Below are 19,906 nucleotides of genomic sequence, written 5' to 3'. Positions count from 1 at the left end.
TGTATTGAAGAAATCCCCGCGTATGGAACTTATAAAGCTGAATCGAGGTCAGTAGCAAGAACAACTGGGTGACGCAGATATTAGAATGGATGCTCCTGCTACTGGCATTGTAAACGCTTTCTGGTTCTTTTGACCATATATTCTTGGGAGTGTAGGCTTAATGTAAAAGCAACATTTTTGTAGTGCAATGCTTTTCAGACAGAAGTGTTTCACAAACTACCTAAAGACACAGTGGTTGTAGAAGGACATGGATAAAAACTAAAAGAGCCTGAATGACGCCAGAATGTGGTCATTTTTGGTGGTATCTGTTCAGCTGAAAATAGGTATTTCCAACTAAAAGCTGATCCCACAGTGTCTTTACAGTACCAACTTCATGTGGTGATTTCTTATGGGGTGGTACTAGGGAATTTGAGGAAAGCATCATTGATAAGAGTAGAATTTAAAATTGGGGATCTGAAAAATATTGCTTTAGATATTAAGCAAAGTAGGTTTTGTATAACTTTAAATCAGCAATCCCATTTAGAAAGGGATAGTCTCATCCCAGTTAATCATACAAGGTCATCACAGAAAAAATATCATGGCCAGAATGTTACAGCCATTCACGCCAGCGGGATTTTCCCATTCCGCTGCAGTGAACAGGGATTCGCTGGGTACCAAATACTCCGACCTCGCTGCAGCGAGAGCGTGGCGTGATCAATTGGTATGATCCTACTTTAATATCTATTGAGATAGAGCAATTGTGGAGTTTGATTGGCCAGTTAAACTAGGCACTAAGACTAGATGTGGAGCTATATAAAATTGTCCCAAAAAAAGTAGTAAGCACGAGGATTAGGAACATTTTAAAATTCAGCAAAGGAAAACTAAGAAATTGGGAAAGAAAGAGAAAATAGAATAGGAAAGTAAACTTGCAGGGAACATGTAAAACTATGTAAAGAGGAAAGGGTGAATAAAAACAAATATGGGCCCAATACAGGTAGAGAGTGAAGAATTTATAATGGGGAATAAAGAAATCGCTTTATTATGCTTTGCCCGGGTTGATCAGTGGTTAGCACTGCTGCCTCACAACACCAGGGACTCGGGTTCGATTCCTGGCTTGGGTCACTGTCTATGCAGAGTTTGCATGTTTTCCCCGTGTCTGCATGGCTCCAGGTGCTCAGATTTCCTCTCACAGTCTGAAAGATGTGCTGGTTCGATGGATTGGCCATGCTAAATTCTCCCTCAGTGTACCTGAACAGGCGCTGGAGTATGGCGACTCGAGGATTTTCACAGTAATTTTGTTGCAGTGTTAATATAAGCCTACTTGTGACATGAATAAATAAGCTTAAGTTCCCACCCAAAGTCAACAGACATTTTGCCGGCCCATCAAATAATCCGTCCCACCCGCTGTGTTTCCCACATGGGCGGCACCAGGAAGATTTGTGTCTTCACCTCCCTGAAACAATGGAAAGCTAAGGGATATTGGGATTGAGGTTCTGAAAGAAATCAGTATTAGTAAGAAAGTAACGCTGGAGAAATTAATGGTATTGAAAGTTGATAATTCCCCTGGACCTGACGATATACAACCCAAAATGTTTAAAGCAGTGTCTGTAGAGATAGTCAATGCATTGGTGGTCATCTTTCCAAAATTCTATAAATTCTAGAGATGTGCCAGCAGTTTGGAAGGCAGCAAATGCATCCCCACTATTTGGGAAAGGAGGGGGAGGGGGGAGAGAAAACAGGGAATGGCAGTAATGGTGAGATTGGGCAGAGTCAACATGAATTTATGAAAAGGAAATTGTTTGATTGATTTGTTGGAGCTTTTTGAGGATGTGACAAACAGGATAGATTGGGAGAACCAGTGGATGTGGTGTATTTGGATTTTCAGAAGGCTTTGGCTAAAGTCCCTCATAAGAGGTTAGTAAGGGAACATGGGATTGAGGGAAATAAACTGGCATGGATTGAACATTGGTTTATAGACAGTAGGGATAAGTGAATCATTCTCAGGTTGACAGGCTGTGACTGCTTAGATCAGTGCTTGAGCCCCAGCTATTCACAATCTTCTACAGATGATTTGGATGTGGGGGCCAAATGTAATAGTTTCGAAGTTTGTTGATGAAACAAACTTTGTTGGGAATGTGAGATGTGAAGAGGATGCACGGAGCCTTCAAGGGAGTTTGGACAGCTAAATGAATGGGTAAAAACATGGCAGATAGAGCTTAATGTGGAAAAATGTGAAGTTATCCATTTTGATAAGAAAAACAGAAATGTAAAATGGGGAGAGGTTGGGAAATGTTGATGATGTCCAAAGGGACCTGAGTGTACATGTTCATAAGTCACCAAAAGCTAATAGGCAGGTGCAACAAGCAACTCAGAAAGTAAATGGTATGGTAGTGTTTATTACTGGAGGATTTGAGTATAGGAATACAGAAGTCTTGCTGCACTTGTATGGAGCTTTGGTGAAATTATACCTTGCATATTGTACGCAGTTTTGGTCTTCATAACTAAGGAAGGATGTACTGGCCATGGAGTGAAGATAGCAGAGGTTCATTTGGCTAATCCTTGGGATGATGGGATTGTCTTCTGAGAAGAGATTGAGGAGACTGAGCCTATACTCTTTAGAGTTTAGAAGAATGAGAGGTGATGTCTTTGGAGTGTACAAAATTCTTACAGAACTCGACTGGGTAGCTGCAATAAGAATATATCCCCCTGGCTGGGAGAGTGGGTGGGTGGGTGGGTTCTAGAACCAAGAGACACAGTCTCAGAATAAAAGGCAGGCCATTTAGGACTCAAATGAGGAAGAATTTATTGGTATTCGCTACCCCAGAGAGTTGCGGAGGCTCAGTCATTGAGTTTGTTCAAAGCAGAGATCAATAGATTTCTAGATACAAATGGCATCAAGGGATAGTGTGGGAAAATAGCTCTGAGAGGGAGGATCAGTCAAGATCTAGTTAAATAGTGGAGCTGAGATGTGAGCATTTGCTCACATCTGTCCTTAGCCTGCTACAATTTTCCAGTAAAGGCAAACATAAACGGGAGGAACAGCACCTCATTCTCTGATCGGCCCTTCATAACCTTCTAGGCTTAACGATGAGTTCAACAACGTCAGAGCGTGAGCTCCATCCTCCATTTTGAATCTTTCTCCCAGTGGCAGTCTGTATGTTGTTCTCAGCTCTTTGCTTTCAGGCAATGCTGACCTCTATTCCACTGTTAACACCTACTCTGACCATGATTTGCATCCTTAATACTACCATTACCATTTCCTTTGCCTACATTCCATGACACCTTTGTCATTTTATCTCCCTCGTGCTCCACCTTTTCTCTGATCTTCTCCTTTGTCCCACCTGTCCTTTTCCCTGTAAAACCCATCACATTTTCATTTCTCTTCAGTTCCGAGGAAAGGACACTTTGGACTTGAAGCCTTAGTGGTGGCCCAGTGGTTAGCACTGCTGCCTCACAGCTTCAGGAACCTGGTTCAGTTCCCGGCTTGGGTCACTATCTGTATGGAGTCTGCACATTCTCCTCATGTCTGCATGGGTTTCCTCCAGGTACTCTGGTTTCCTCCCACAGTCTGAAAGACATGCTGGTTAGGTGCATTGAGCTGAACAAGCACAGGAGTTGGTGAGTAGGGGACTTTCACAGTAACTTCATTGCAGTGTTAATGTAAGCCTTACTTGTGACGAATAAATAAAATTTCACTTTTTTTTAAGCTTTTACTTAACTCTATCTCTCTCTGCACAGATCCTATCAGACCTGAGTATTTCCAGCATTCATCACTTTTATTTCAACTCTCTAGCATCTGCAGTATGTTAGTTTTGTCTCTCTATGTAACACTTTGCACACAGAGTATGGATGTTTTCAAATTTTTAGAGAGAGAAGGGAATCAATTCATTGCGTGTCACTTGGGTGTCTAATTGCATTTTGGAGGCAGGTAGCAATGGGGACTTACTTGTGCTCTCTATCTATTGCCGGAATTTTGCTGCCTCATCAGCCCAAGGTTCGTAAGATCCTGCCTGAAGCCGACAAAGAATTCCATTCTGTGAGCCTCGCCTGCCCCGATTCCAGGGCAGGCATGCCAATAAAATTCCAACCTCTCTCTTTATATTGGATTTCTTGTGACAAATAAAGAACAAGTTAATGTTACACCCCTATAGCAGCAAAGGATAGAACATTACAGCCTAACATTTACACTTCACTCAGAGTCACACCTAAATATCATGCTCCTCCAACCAATAAGCCCCCCTTTCAGCCTGAAAAGGGGGGCACAGTGGTTAGCGCTGCTGCCTCCTGGCTTGGGTCATTGTCTGTATGGAGTTTGCACATTCTCCACATGTCTGCATGGGTCTGAAAGGGGGGCTTATTGGCTGGAGGAGCATGATATTTAGGTGTGACTCTGAGTGAAGTGTAAATGTTAGGCTGTAATATTCTATCCTTCACTGCCTGGCTATCAGGGATGTAACATCAACTTGTTTTCTATTTGTCACAAGAGATCTTTTGGAAGATGGTTAGGGTTCTAGATACCTATGAGGTGATCTGGCATTGCAGAGCAGCAGAAAGCTGGATTCAGTAGCACCTACATCTGGAAACGTGTGACGATTAAACCCTGTTCTGAAGATAAAAATGGGTTTTTAAAAAAAATCAAATGAAAGAAGAGATCAGTGCAGCTTGGATGGGATTTTCCAACTGAGATATTTCTGTCATTCTCACCTCCAGAGGCAACAGTGTGTAGAATAGACGTGCAGGGCTGAATGGCCCACCCCTGCTCCAAAATCATATTATTCAGGGGGAAATGATTAAGATTGTGAAAGCTGTCATTTAAAATAAAAAGCAAAGCAACAGAGGTCATGCAGCAAGAGGCAGGAAAGTGAGAGAGGGGATTGAAATAATATTGAAAAATAAGAGTGATGAAAGTTAGTGGCTGGAGTTATTCATGTTTTACTATTAGTGAGAAAGCTAATAGCGCAACTCACTTCTAAATGATGGACAAAGGTTAAAGTCTATCTTATGTTGGGGTAGATCAAATTCAAGTTGGTTGTGACTATGGTCCATTAACCCAGAAAATGAAGCATTAAAATCATTTTATCATAATATAAAATAACTTGCAGGGATGAATGTGAAATATTTTGCTTCTATCTTCACTGTAAAAAGGTACAAGAAAGATGCTGTAATTGCTGTAAATCAAGGGAGAGAGGAACTTGGTGAAATTACAAGCACTAGGGATGTGGTACTAAGCAAACCTACGGAGCTGTGGCTGACAAGCCTCTGGGCCCTCATGGACTTCATCCTAGGGTCTTAAATGAGAGGGCTAATGAGATCAGAGATGTGTTGATGGCAATTTTCCAAAATTTCTTAGTTTCTGGAAAGGTTCCATCAGACTGGAAAATAGCAAATATGATTCCCCCCTCCCATTCAGGCAGGAAACATGAAACTATAGGCCAGCTAGCTTTACGTCTATTGTGAAAAGGTGTTAGAATCAATCATTAAGGAGGTTATAACTGGGCTCTTGGGAAAAAAGTGTGCAAGGGAAACACTTTTTTTAAACCAATTTATTGGAACTGTTTGAAGGAGTAATCTGTATCATGGATAAAGAGGAACCTGAAGGTATACGGTACTTGGATTTCCAGAAGGCATTTGATAAGGCACCACATAAAAGCTTATTGAGGAAAATAAAAGCTCATGGTAATATATTCACATGCATAGAAGATTGATAGGCTGATGGAAAATAGAGAGTATGCATAAATGGGTTTAATCACGATTGGCAGGATATGGAGTCCTGCAAAGGTCTGTGCTCGGGCCTCAGCTTTTTACAATTTATTTCAGTGACTTCGATGAGGGAAGCAAAGACATGGTGGCTAAATTTTCAAATGACATAAAGATAGGTAGGGAAGTATGTTGTGAAGGGGACATAAGGAGGTGCAGATATAGATAGAATAGGTGAGTGGGCAAAATTTTGGTAGATAATCTGAGAAGTGTGAAGTTATTTGCTTTGGCAGGTAGAATAAAAAGGCAGACTATTTCTTAATTGGGGAACGATTGTAGAATTCCATTGTGCAGAGGGATCCTATTGCATAAGTCACAAAAAGTTAGCATGCAGGTACAGTGTATGGGCAGCACAGTGGCACAATGTCTAACACTGCTACCTCACAGTGCTAAGGGCTCCCCTGAGTTTCATTCCCGGCTTGGGTTGCAGTCTGCGTGGAGTTTGTATGTTCTCCCCGTGTCTGCATGGATTTCTTTCGATTTCCTCCCGCAATCCAATGATGTGCATGTTAGGGGGATTAACCATGTCAATTTAGTGAGATTACAGGGATAGGGCAGTGGGGGTGGACTTGGGTAAAATGTTCTTTTCGAGAGTTGGTGCAGATGCGATGGGCTGAATGGCCTGAGATTCTATGGTGCAGCAAGTAATTCAGGAAGTAAATGGAATACTACCCTTTGTTGTGAGAGGAATTGAACATAAAAGTGAGGATGTTATGCTTCAGTTAAACAGCATTGGTGAGAACTCATCTTGAGTATTATGTGCAATTCTGGTCTCCTTATGTAACTTTAAGGAAGATTGTAAATGCATTGCAAATGATTCAGAGGAGGTTCACTAGATTGATACGTCGATTGAGTGGGTTATCGTATGAGGAAAGATTAGACAGACTGGGATTGTTTCCACTGGAGTTTAGAAGAACAACCTGTCCTGGTCCCTCATGCTGACACTATAGTTAAGAAAGACCACCTACGCCCCCAATTTCTCAGAAGACTAAGGAAATTTGGCATGTCAGCTACCACTCTCACCAACTTTTACAGATGCACCATAGAAAGCAGTCTGGTTGTACCACAACTTGGTACGGCTCCTGCTCTACCCAAGACCACAAGGAACTAGAAGAGGTCATGAATGTAACCCAGCATCCCATTCATTGACTCTGTCTACATTTCCGCTGCCTCAGCAAAGCAGCCAGCATAATTAAGGACGCCACGCACCCCGGACATTCTCTCTTCCACCTTCTTCCTCCGGGAAAAAGATACAGAAGTCTGAGGTCATGTACCAACCGAATCAAGAAAAGCTTCTCCCTTGCTACTGTCAGACTTTTGAATGGACTTAGCTTGCATTAAGTTGATCTTTGTCTACACCCCAACTATAACTGTAACACTACATTCTCATTTCCCTTTTTATGAACGGTATGTTTTGTCTGTGTAGGGCACAAGAAACAATACTTTTCACTGTAATGTTAATACATATTTACATGGAGTACATACATACATGGAGTACAATGTTAGCAAGTTTATGGAGTACAATGTTAGCAAGTGTGAGGTTATCCACTTTGGCAGGAATAATAGTACGAGGGATTACTATTTAAAGGGCGAAAAGCTGCAGCATGCTATGGTGCAGAGGGACCTGGGGTTGCAAAAACCCAGTCTGCAGGTGCAGCAGGTGATCAAGAAGGCGAATGGGATGCTGGCCTTTATAGCAAGGGGGATAGAATATAAAAGCAGGGAGGTCTTGCTGCAACTGTACAAGGCACTGGTGAGGCCACAGCTGGAGTACTGTGTGCAGTTTTGGTCGCCGCACTTGTGCAAGGATATTTTGGCCTTGGAGGGAGTGCAGAGGAAGTTCACTAGGCTGATATTGGAGATGAGGGGGTTGGACTATGAAGAGAGACTAAATAGACTGGGTCTGTACTCGTTGGAGTTTAGAAGGATGAGGGGGGGATCTTCTAGAGATGTATAAGATAATGAAAGGGATGGATAGGGTAGAGGTGGAGAGATTCTTCCTGCTCGGAAAGGACAACAGGACTAGAGGGCACAGCCTCAAGATAAGGAGTGGGGCAGTTTAGAACAGAGTTGAGGAGGAACTTCTTCACTCAAAGGGTGGTGAATCTCTGGAATTCTCTGCCCGTTGAAGTGGTGGAGGCTACCTCGCTAAATATATTTAAGACACGGGTAGATAGGTTTTTGGTAGGCAAGGGAATTAAGAGTTATGGGGAGAAAGCAGGAAAGTGGAACTGAGCCACTTCAGATCAGCCATGATCTTATTGAATGGCGGGGCAGGCTCGAAGGGCTAGATGGCCTACTCCTGCTCCTATTTCTTATGTTCTTATGTGACAATAATAAATGAAATCAAGTCAAATCAGAGTGAGCAGTGACTTGGTTGAAATATAGAAGATTCTGAATGGTATTGATGAGGTGGACATGAAGAGGATGTTTCCTCTTGTGGGTGAGTCCAGAACTAGGGGGCAGAGTTTTATAATTAGGGTTTGCCCTTTCAGGACAGAGATGAGGAGAATTTCTTTCTCTCTGAGGCTTTTGCGACTTTGGAACTCTCTGCCACAGAAGGTGGTGGAGGTGGGGGGGTCACTGATTATTTTTAAGAAATGTATTTAGATAGATTCTTGTTTGGCAGGGGAATCAAAGGCTATCAGGGATAAATGAGATTTAATACAAACAGATCAGCCATGATCTTATTAAATGGTGGAGAAGATATGAGGGGCCAAATGTCCTACCTCTGCTTCTATTTTGCATGTTTGTGTGTTAATCACTTTATCATATGAGAAAATAAACTATAAGGAATGAACGTGAAATGGTTTTTATAATGTCTTGGGATTTTAATAACAAAAAAGTTAAAGTCAAGGTTTATTAGTCACAAATAAGGCTTACATTAACACTGCAATGAAGTTACTGTGAAATTCGTCTATTAATTATGATTGATAGTGTTGCTGTCACTGAAAGGGATTTAGCCCCAAGAGTGTAATTACCAAACTGTGGCTTTATCATAGAATTGTTACAGTGCAGGAGGAGGCCATTCAGCCCATCGATTCTGCACTGACTCTCTGAAAGGACATCTTATCCCTGCCCTATCCCATAACCTGCACATTTCCCGTGGGCAATCACTCAATCTAACCCACACATCTTTGGGTTGTGAGAGGAAACCCACACAGACATGGGGAGAATGTGCAAATTTCACACAGACATTGGGGTGTGTGTGCGTGTGTGTGTGTGTACTTTACTAATATGTTTAACTGCAGTCGGATGGATATCTGCCATGTGAGCTGAACTCTGGTGCCTAAATGTGACTATTGTTGAAATGCATTGGGTGGGACAATGAGAAAAGCCATTTATTGAGTATATCCATTAACTTTATGCATTCCCTCAGCACACATAAACACATGGTGGCAAACTGGCAATTCCAAACTTTGTTTTCCTTAAACAATGCAAGAAAGTGAGGTCAGTCTGACGGGGTAAAGTGAATGGTTGTGTGGTTTCACCTCTGGAAACTTGGCACAGTCCAGGTCACCTGGATCAGAATTTCCCTTTGCGCCCACTGCACCACACCTTGGCATTGCTTGAATAAAGGATCCATACAAACCTATGCAGGGTACAGGGAATGGCATTCTGCTGATTACAGTAGAGTTGGCACAAGGTGAGATTTTTTTTACCACTGCCTAGATCACATGCACCTGGTAGGATTGCATTATGATTCTGGGTGGCAGAAGTTAAAATGTGTTCCCATCTCCCAGCTGTGAGGTCCCTCCAGCAATGTACCCCTAATACTGTAAGGCCACAAGAAAGGTTTTAAGCTGCTGGATCATTCGGTAATATATGCTGAAAGATTGGGATGGATTGGAACACACAGATTGTTCACACAAAGGCATCATCATTGAGGGAAAGACAGTGGAGAATTGTCACTCTGCAATTCCCAACCCCTTTCCCAATGCCCTGTTTGCGAGGTGAACTCTAACCATAGGTTACCTGGTTACAGTTATGTAGAAAGGACCTGGTTCAATCCCAACTGGAAAACTACATTCAGTTCTGGACCTCATCTCAGGAGGGATACATCAGCCATAGAGAGCGTGCGGCAACGATTCAACAGAATGATTCTTGAGTTAATTATGAGGATATGTTTCATAGACTCAGCTTATGTCGCCTTGAGTACTGAAGATTAAAGGGGTGATTTAATGGAAGTGTTTAAGATATTAGAGAATCTGATAGGGTAAATATTGATACCATCACTCAACTAATAATCCAGTGACCCAGAGTAATGCTCTGAGGACCAGGTTCAAATCCCACCATGGCAGATGGTGAAATTTGAATTCAGTAAAAATCTGGAATTAAAAGTCTAATGATGACTATGAAACTATTGTTGATTTTTGTAAAAACCCATCTGCTTTGCTAATGTCCTTTAGAGAAGGAAATCTGCCATCCTTACCTGGTCTGGCCTTCATGTGAATTCAGACCCATAGCAATGTGGTTGACTCTTAAATGCCAACTCAGTTCAAGGACAGTTAAAGATTGGCAAAATGCTGGTCCAATCAATATAAAACAAAATTGTGCTCATCTTGGCATTTCCAAATCGGAGAAGTATGAAAATATGGCTTGACTGTGGACACATATAAATAGTTTGCCAGTACCAATGAAGCTGGTTGGGGGGGGGGTGTCAAGTGTTGTTCCTAGACCAGCCTCTAGGGAGAAGCAGCCTGCAGTCTGTGCCGTTGGGACAGACTGTCTCTTCCTGAAGGCCTGACACCTCCCCTGAGTGGGGGTCAGTGATCTGTGTGTGTGTTGGGGGCAGGGTGGGAGTGACGGTGGAGGAGGATTGGGGGAGCATATGGGGATAGATGGGCTGAGGGTGGGGTGGAGAATCACTATCCAGCATTCCATGGTTTAGTATGTTAGTGCAACAAATCTTCTTTGTTAGTGAGTTTTAACTGAAGACAAAACATCTATAACGCAGTTAGAAGTACATACCAGCTTCTCCTCACTACGCCCTTCATTTCTGTTTCACTTTCAGTCAGTCTAGGTACTCACCGTTCATGAAACAGAAACACATAGACGGTCCCTACACAGGCCATCATCCAAATGATCCAACGCATGTGAGATGCCCAGGGGCCCAGCTCCCGGAGATTCAGCCTATACGGAAGGGAACAGCAGCACATTAACTTGGTTCAGTTCAACAACAAGCCAGGAGCTTGTGAATGGATCAGACACTCGTTTCAGAAGCTGCTGGGACACGCACTGCACCAGTGTTACTCAGCTGGCTCTGGGCTCGTGAGAGCTGTGGGAGTTGCTCTTGCGATGACATGAGCTGTGAGGGCAAATTTCAAGCAATTCTCAACTCTACAACTGGGTAAAATGATATGAAAGCTGATGGCATTAGGTCCATCGATGCTGGGATATATGATATATTGCATTTGTTAGAGTGGTTGGAAAGAGGAGATGTGAAAGATATTATTGCTAACCCTTCGGTTAACCAGCGATTATTAAATTAGTGGTATGGAAGCGAGGAGAAATATTAGGAGGATTTTTTTCAATACAGGAAGTTCCCAAATGGAGGAAATTGTGTATTGATTATTGAAGCAGAACAGGTCAATAAGCTAAGGCGAGGGTGGGATTGCTCCAGCAAGGAGCTACTATGGATCTAATGAGCTGAATTATTTCCTGCCGTGCTCTAAACGTTCAGATCTTATGTTGCCTTTCATACCCTAAAACACTCGTTTGTAGTCACAATCTTTAAGCTCACACTGTCTCTCATCTGGCTTCTTTCATTTGCAGTGGGAGAATGCACCACATGGTGGCAATATTGAGTCTCACACACAGAATAAAATGAAAATGTGCATTTATGTGGCACCTCTCATGATTTCAGGGCTTCACAACGTGCTTTACAACTGATGAGGTACTCTGGAAAGGTCTTCACTGTTGTGATGTAGGAAACAGGGAGACCCCAGGTCGGTCTTTCCTGAGTCAGCTGGTCTTAGCGCAGGAATCATGGTGAAGGAATATGGTTGTCACAATCCAAGGAAGGCGGTTGGGAATTGTAAACTGCGATGCTGAGCCACGATGGGGTTGGGCCTCAGCCACAATGCCTTTCATGGTTGAACAACCTGTTGAAGTGTCCATCCAAGGTTGTCACACAAAAAGAAATGGCTGCTTAGGTGGGATTAGCAGAGACGGCCAACACTTAAAGCTGTAAGTCCACTTGAGTGGTAAACAGTGAGAAAACGTGAATAAAAACCTCCTGGAATGGGGCGGGAAAGGCAAAAGAAACCGATGGAAATATTTAAGAAGCACTTGGGCTGGAGTGGGGGTGGTAATATTAACCCACCCTGCTCGGCAGGGTTAAAATAGGTTTCTGAAAAGGCACTGCATTCCCTCCACTCCAATCACAATGCCTAATTTATTTTAGGCGGCCCACCTGACCCAGTTGGAATGAGTTGCCGAGCCTTTCTAATCGGTGGCAAATCTTCTAATCGCCCAACAAGAACCTTCACCCATCCCCCGACAACATAAAATCTGAATGTTTAGAGCATGGCAGGAAATAATAAAATGAAAAGCTGACCGTGACACAGAAGCTCTGCAGCACGCTGAACCCCAGCGCTGCTGCCAGCTTTACTTAGCAGATTCATCCTTAGCTGCACTTCCTTAGATACCTGCGCGTGCGTTATTGCTGGGATGAGAAACTCATTAAATCAGGGAACAGGAGCAAGAATTTCTACAATACATTTAGTGCCATTGCAAATTTATCCTGAAACCCTTACTTAAATCAAAAACAAGAAAAATTGCTGGAAAATCTCAGCAAGTCTGACAGCATCAATGGAGAGAGAGAAGAGCTCTGATGAAGGGTCATCTCGACTCGAAACATTGGTTCTAGTCTCTCTTCACAGATGCTGTCAGGCCTGCTGAGATTTTCCAGTATTTTTCTGTTTTTGTTTCAGATTCCAGTACCCGCAAGTATTTTGCGTTTCCCTTATTTAAATCAATTTGGATGACTTGTGTTTTCTTTCCGCTGCTTCTCAGTCATAGAATCCCTACAGTGCAGGAGGAGGACATTTGGCCCATCGAATCTGCACCAATTCTCTGAAAGAGCATCTTACTAAGGCCTCCCCCCACACCCTATCCCTGTAATATCATGCATTTACCACCTAACCTACACATCATAAACACCCAGGTGCAATTTAGCATGGCCAATCCCACCTAACCTGCACACTTTCTTAATTTATGGCTGGGTCTGGCTCCCTAATTATTATGATGTGGAGATACCGGTGTTGGACTGGGGTAAACATAGTAAGAGTTTCACAACACCAGGTTAAAGTCCAACAGGTTTATTTTGTAAATTGAGTTTGTATGCCGTGTTTGTGAACAGAACTCCCACTTACCCGATGAAGGAGCAGCGAGCGCACCGAAAGCTAGTGGCTTTTGCTACCAAATAAACCTGTTGGACTTTAACTTGGTATTGTGAGACTTCTCACTGTCCCTAATTATTAAACAATAATGGAGATAAGGGATGTGTCCTACATGTTGCTGTGAGTAGCTATTTGACTCCCAGTGTAGAAGCAAACCATTTATCCATCCAAAGCACATTGCAATGGCATACTAAATTGTTGTCTTGCGTTTGAAGTAACTAATATAATTGCTGACATTCCAGTACAGTGCTGAAGGAGTGCTGCACTGTTGGGAGTGTCAGATGAACGTTAGCAATTATTAGTAAAAAAGTTGCATGGTAATATTTGATGAGGGGTATGGCATTCTCCTGGTACACGAGCTAATATTCCTCCCTCAGCCCATTCCCACAAAACCAATATTCTTCTTGTCTGTGGGATCTTGTTGCATGCCGATTGACGGCTGCGTTCACCCTACATAACAACAGCGATACCCCTCGCTTTGGGACACCTTATGGTTAATGGAACGAGATACGTTAGAGGTTTCTTTCAGCTCTTTTTCCAGCCCGCCCAGTCAGTGTTGTCACAAACTCAAAACTCAACAATTCTTTGTTGACTCACCAGGGGGCGTAAGATGCAGCAATGAAGAAGTAGATTACCATCCTGTCGAACATGTGGAAGCAATGCTCCATTGTCCTGGACAAACAAAGGAAATGCTTGGATAGAATTACACTGGGCGCAGTACAGTGGCACAGGTTCACACTGTATTCTAAAACACTGGTGAGCTTCACAAAGGATACGAAGTAGGACATCCTCAATCTAAAGGCTCTAATATAAAACTATTGTAATCAGAGTTAAAAAATGGGACAGGCTCTTTTGTTGTTTTGGGTGTGGTAACTAGTTTAGGTCTTTGGAATTTAGATAAACACACACATAGGCTGAAATTTTACCAAGGTTGTGGCTCCTGCAACTGGACAACCACTCCATCCTCACCACCACCACCCCCCTCCGCCACCCCGGCTGAAAAGTCAGGGGTAAGCATGCCTCCTGTGGACTCGGAAGCCCCATGATGTGGAGATGCCGGCGATGGACTGGGGTAAACACAGTAAGACGTCTGACAACACCAGGTTTAAGTCAAACCGATTTATTTGAGTTTTCTATCAAATAAATCGATTGGACTTAAACCTGGTGTTGTCAGACTTCTTGCTAGGAAGCCCCAACCAGAACTGATTTTATTATTGTCACATTTATTGGGATACAGTGAAAAATTTTGTTTCCTGTGCACAATACAGACAAAGCATACCATTCATACAGTACATAGAGAAGGTAAGGGAGGGTGCAGAATATAGTGTTGCGGTTACAAATAGGATGTAGAGCAAGATCAAGTTAATGTAATTTAGGTCCATTCAACAGTCTGATGGCAGCAGGGAAGAAGTTGTTCTGAAGTCTGTGGTGATCTCAGACTTTTGTATCTTTTCCCCAATGGAAGAAGGCGGAAGAAAGTATGTCCACAGTGCGCAGGATCCTTGATTATGCTGGCTGCTTTTCCGAGGCACAGAGAAGTGTAGACGGAGACGGAGGCTGGTTTGCATGATGGACTGGGCTGCATTCACTAATCTTTATAGTTTCTTGCAGTCTTGGTCAGATTTACGGTTGTCAGACTTTTAACAATGTGAGGCCCTATCTTTTGCTCCATGTGGGAGGATATCCCATCTCCCAGAGCTGCTGGCCAATGAAATGGTTGCACGGCTCTTCAGGCACAGCAGTTGCACCGGACACAGTGGTCCCTGCTGGTATTGCAACCATGAGAAGCAGTGATGGAGACAGGGATCTGAGTTAAGTCAAGGCAGCCTTCTCTGGGGCTAGTCAGGCATGGCCCAATAAGGGGGTTCAGTGGGAGTGAGATGGGCTAGAAATGCTGCTCCAGAAATCAGTTTTAGCCTATCTCAACTCCTCAGCTTCAATTCAATCCTTGCAGATAATTCCCAAAGCATTCCAGGCAGAAAACTGATGATATTGAACAGATGAAGGTAACAGCAAGGCGTCAATCATAAGATAAGGTTTGAAAAAAATAATAAATTACGTTATTTATTTGAAGAAATACTACATCTATGTAATGTTAACTGGGAAGCAGAATGTACCTGTCTGATTTCTACAAGCTGCTGCTGTATGTGTAACATGCACTGCGACATCACATCCTGTTTCGGTGGTAATGATTGACAGCAGTTTAAGATATGCTCCTTTAAAGGTACCTATCCATCATGTCACAGCATTCCCCTTTTTATCGTTTTACCCTGAGAGAATCTAACTATTTACACGATGGCAAGCGGAAATAATCCTGTGCGCGAATACAAAGCAATTGGTTTGCAAATCTCTGAAATGTACTGAGTGACGAAGATCTATGATCAATGCTGCTGTATGTTTTCAGCATGCTGGTTCAGGGGTGTCTCTTTTATGTTGCGTCTGAGGCCGTGTTCTGTTCGCAGTACGGTTGCTCCGTTTCTAGCCATGGTGCTGTTCTGATTTGGAAGCTGTTTCATCACACTCTTGCACCATGCGGTACTCTTGGTTCTGGGCACACGGTCACAACCTCTGCTGGATTCCACACGCCGTCAGTTGGATGTTACACCCGGACATTTTGTCTAATGTTGGGTGATTTGTTAGCTGCCTGCAGGACGTGGGTACCTTTCACTTTCCCTTTGATGAAGGTATCTTGTTTTCCTGGGAGTATTGGCAAGTGATGATTGGGGACGATTGTCTGTACCTGTCAGCCGAACAGAAGGTGGGAAGCTGTGAACAATCATTTGGTTTGGTGACCATCTGATCAGGTCAGGCTGATGAATGGATTGGATTCAGCCGCCAGGAAGGAAAGGAAGAGTTGGTGCCAAGGATGGGAAGACGTAAAACTTGCAAGTCTGCTTGTGAGGAAGATACCGAGATTGATGGTTGCCACGGTAGCACAGTGGTTAGCACTGCTATCTCACAGCACCAGGGACCCGGGTTAGATTCCAGCCTTGGAGAGAATGTGCAAACTCCACACAGAGACTCACCTGTGTCTGCGTGTGTTTCCTCCGGGTGCTCTGGTTTCCTCCCACAGTCCAAAGATGTGCGTGTTGGGTTGATTGGCCATGATAAATTGCCCCTTATTATCAGGGGGATTAGCAGAGTAAACACATAGGGTTACTTGGATAGGGCCTGGGTGGGATTGTTGTCAGTGCAGGCTTGATGGCCCAATGGCCTCCTTCTGCACTATAAGGATTCTATGACTAGGATTCTTAGGTGGAGACCGTTTATTGCTTGTCATTTAGCTCACTTCTCCACTCTACTGTGGTACTGCCTCTCCCCCAGTGCTGCCTGTCTCTTTATTTACACATCTGAGTATAATTAACTAAGCATATCCTACCAACATATTTACCTTGAATTACTAGGTATTTAACATACATCAACAAATGCTATTCGTTTGAGACCTGTCAGAACACTCTATTCCCTGCCTGGGCTTCTTCTGCCCTGGGCTTTTGATCCTCGCTGGCTTCACTCAATGGGAAAGACAGCCAGTTCCCCCTCAGGGCGAATGTAGTCAGATCCAATTATGGCATTGGGACCCGACATGTTTGCATAAAGAAGAACACCACTGCCTTTAGCGAGTTCAAATTCAGAGCAATGAGCTCCTGGCACCTTTCAGGCCGATAAATAATCCAAGCTGGCCAGCGATCCTGCTTCCAGCAGTTTGGTCGAGTTAAAATTACCATTCTTTGTAATGGGAGCATTCTAATCTTTGATTCAGAAAGTTAAAGTTGGTTCAAGCCCTATTCCAGGGCTGGGATTTACTGGCCATTCACGCCCCGCCGCTGCTCCAAGCGCTCAGCCAAATCTCCGCGCACTGCAGCAGGACTAGAAAAGCCCGCTGGCATGAACAGCTGGAAAATTCTGCCCCAGATGTTTGAGCACATAATGCAGGTTACATCCCAGTGCAGTACTGCTAGTGTGCTGCAGCGTTGGAGGCACTGTCTTTTGGATGTCAAACCAGGGAGCTCTGTGGAATCCCATAACCATACTTAAAGAGGAGCAGGGTATTCTTCTGACGTCCCAGTCAATACTTGATTCTCCAACATGGCCCCACAGCTGGGATTTTCCAGTGCCGCTGCTGTGAAAGGATTAGGCTGAGCGCCAAATTCTCCGTTCTTGCTGGCCGTGGCGATGGGTCATGTGAAACTGGAGAATTCCAGCCTTAACCTTTAATCACTGCCATCAAAATTAGATTTACCTCATTGCTGTTTGCGGCTCCTTGCTGGGTGTGCTGTGCTTGCTGCATTTTCCTACTCCGTGGAACATTTTAAATATACTTAATTGACGGTGAAGCTCTTTAGGATACCCTGGCGTTGTGGAAGATGTTAAATAAGTGCAAAATCAATATGCCTTTAAACAAATTCCAGTCCCTCAAGAAATGAATACTGAACGTAAGAAAATATTAATTATATTTAGTTACGAGAAAAATAAAATATCTTACCAACGAGAAGGTTTAAATTTAAATGTTAAAAATGTTAATTTTTAGAAGTTTTTTAAAGAGATATAGTTGTGAAATGAAGGTCTATGTTTCTGTTATCAGCACAGAATGCACGTAAGGTACCAATGGCCCTATTTACATAAAAATCAATAAAGCTGGCTTCCAAATAGGCTGCATTAGATGTAGTCATTATTCCAAGCTATTTCCTTTCTCGGCCTTTTGGCCAAGATCAAGTGTAATATTGACAAGCTGTGCTTGGCTGAAGTCATTAGGTTACATTTTAGCTTCATTTGAAGCAATTTTTTAAAGCAGCATCTCGGCCTGTTGGCTAAGATGCAAATGAGGTCAAGCCTTGGAGGAGGAGCTATGCCAACTCCTATCAGCTTGGATCATGTCGATCAAACCCAAGACAGGAGGTGAGGGCCCTGTCTTGTCAGCTTAGATCAGGAATGTCTCAACTTGTTGGGACTCTGAATTGGACTTGATTTGATTGGATTGAATTGGAATCATGAATAAAAATTTTTTTTTAATTTCCTTGCGGTTGATAGTTTAAGCTTTGAATTGAGTTGGTCAACTGATAAGTGACAGAATACTTTTTAAAATTCCAGTCAGCCACATTGGCCAGAAAATCATTAAGTCTAATGTAATGGTTTCCATTTATTGACACAGCAACCAAGACAATATTATAAGCCTCCCATGACAGCACAAGTGACATTGGCAATTAATTTGATTGATTATTGTCACATCTGTTAATATACAGTGAACAGTATTGTTTCTTGCGCACAATGCAAACAAAGCATAACGTACATAGGGACGGAAAGGAGAGAGTGCAGAATGTAGTGTTACAGTCATAGCTAGGGTGCAGAGAAAGATCAACTTAATGCAAGGTAAGTTCATTCAAAAGTCTGACAGCAGTGGGGAAGAAGCTGTTCTTGAGTTGGTTGGTACATGATCTCAGACCTTTGTGTCTTTTTCCCGACGGAAGAAGGTGGAAGAGAGAATATCCAGGGTGCTTGGGGTCCTTAATTACACTGGCTGTTTTTCCAAAGCAGTGGGAAGTGTAGACAGTGTCAATGGGTGGGAAGCTGGATAATGCGGACACGGGATATGGCGGTCAGAGTACCTTTCATCATCCAGTCGTTCCCTGGAGCGGAGAAGCTATGACATCTTCTCCAGAGTCTTCAACATGTCATTGATGAAGACGAACATCTCGTCAAGGCCATCCCGATACCCCCACTGCTTGCCTTCAAACAACCGCACAACCTCAACAGACTATTGTCCGCAGCAAACTACCCAGCCTTCAGGAGAACAGTGACCACGACACCACACAACCCTGCCACAGCAACCTCTGCAAGACATGTGGATCATCGACACAGATGCCATCATCTCACATGAGAACACCATCCACCAGGTACATGGTATATACACTTGCATCTCAGCCAACGTTGTTTACCTGATACGCTGCAGGATAGGATGTCCCAAGGCCTGGTATCTTAGGGAGACCATGCAGACGCTACGACAATGGATGAACGAACACTGCTCGACAATCACCAGGCAAGTGTGTTCTCTTCCTGTTGGGGAACACTTCAGCGGTCACAGGCATTCGGCCTCTGATCTTCGAGTAAGCGTTCTTCAAGACGGCCTTCACAACACACGTCAACACAGTCACTGAGCAGAGACTGATAGCCAAGTTCTGCACACATGAGGACGGCCTCAACTGGGGTCTTGGGTTCACGTCACACTATCTGTAACCCCAACGACTTGCCTGAACTTGCAAAATCTCACTAACTGTCCTGGCTGGAGACAATACACATCTCTTTAACCTGTGCTTAACCCTCTCTCCACTCATGTTGTCTGTATCTTTAAAACTTGATTACCTGTAAAAACTCGTATTCCACCCATTATTTTGTAAATTGAGTTTGTGTCTTTATTTGCCCTGTTTGTGAACAGAACCCCCACTTAGCTGATGAAGGATCTGCACTCTGAAAGCTAGTGGCTTGTGTTACCAAATAAACCTGTTGGATTTTAACCTGGCATTGTGAGACTTCTTACTATGCTCTTCTCATATGACATCCCAGGAATCAGCACGGGAAACCTTCGCTGCGCTCCCTCTACAACAAGGACATCCTTCCTCAGATAAGGACAACACTGAGATACACTAGTCAGGTCAGTGAGTGGCAAGTGTCGAGCAGTTTTGTGAGGGACTTCACCTGATGTGGACCTACCCTATAAGTGAACATCTGGTATTTTAAACAAAAAAAAGGCAGGGAATTATAGGCCGGTTAGT

At 43.4% G+C, this 19,906-nt stretch overlaps 1 protein-coding gene across 2 annotated transcripts in view; it reads right to left on the bottom strand.

Moving 5' to 3' along the window:
* mmd2a (monocyte to macrophage differentiation-associated 2a) overlaps window positions 1–19,906 on the bottom strand; it is a 92,145-nt gene that overhangs the window by 4,315 nt on the left and 67,924 nt on the right. For both annotated transcript variants that reach the window (XM_080206085.1, XM_080206086.1), the window contains 2 exons: window positions 13,737–13,811; window positions 10,768–10,869 (listed from right to left, as the gene is read on the bottom strand). In XM_080206085.1, the coding sequence (XP_080062211.1) occupies window positions 10,768–10,869; window positions 13,737–13,811 (177 nt within the window). The remainder of the gene's footprint in view (window positions 1–10,767; window positions 10,870–13,736; window positions 13,812–19,906) is intronic.

This window comes from Carcharhinus amblyrhynchos, chromosome 18, assembly GCF_965287045.1.
Source record: "Carcharhinus amblyrhynchos chromosome 18, sCarAmb.v2.hapA, whole genome shotgun sequence".
NCBI classification, from domain to species: Eukaryota; Metazoa; Chordata; class Chondrichthyes; order Carcharhiniformes; family Carcharhinidae; genus Carcharhinus; species Carcharhinus amblyrhynchos.
The sequence above is the reverse complement of the archived record's forward strand: the minus strand, read 5'-3'. Positions and strand labels throughout refer to the sequence as shown.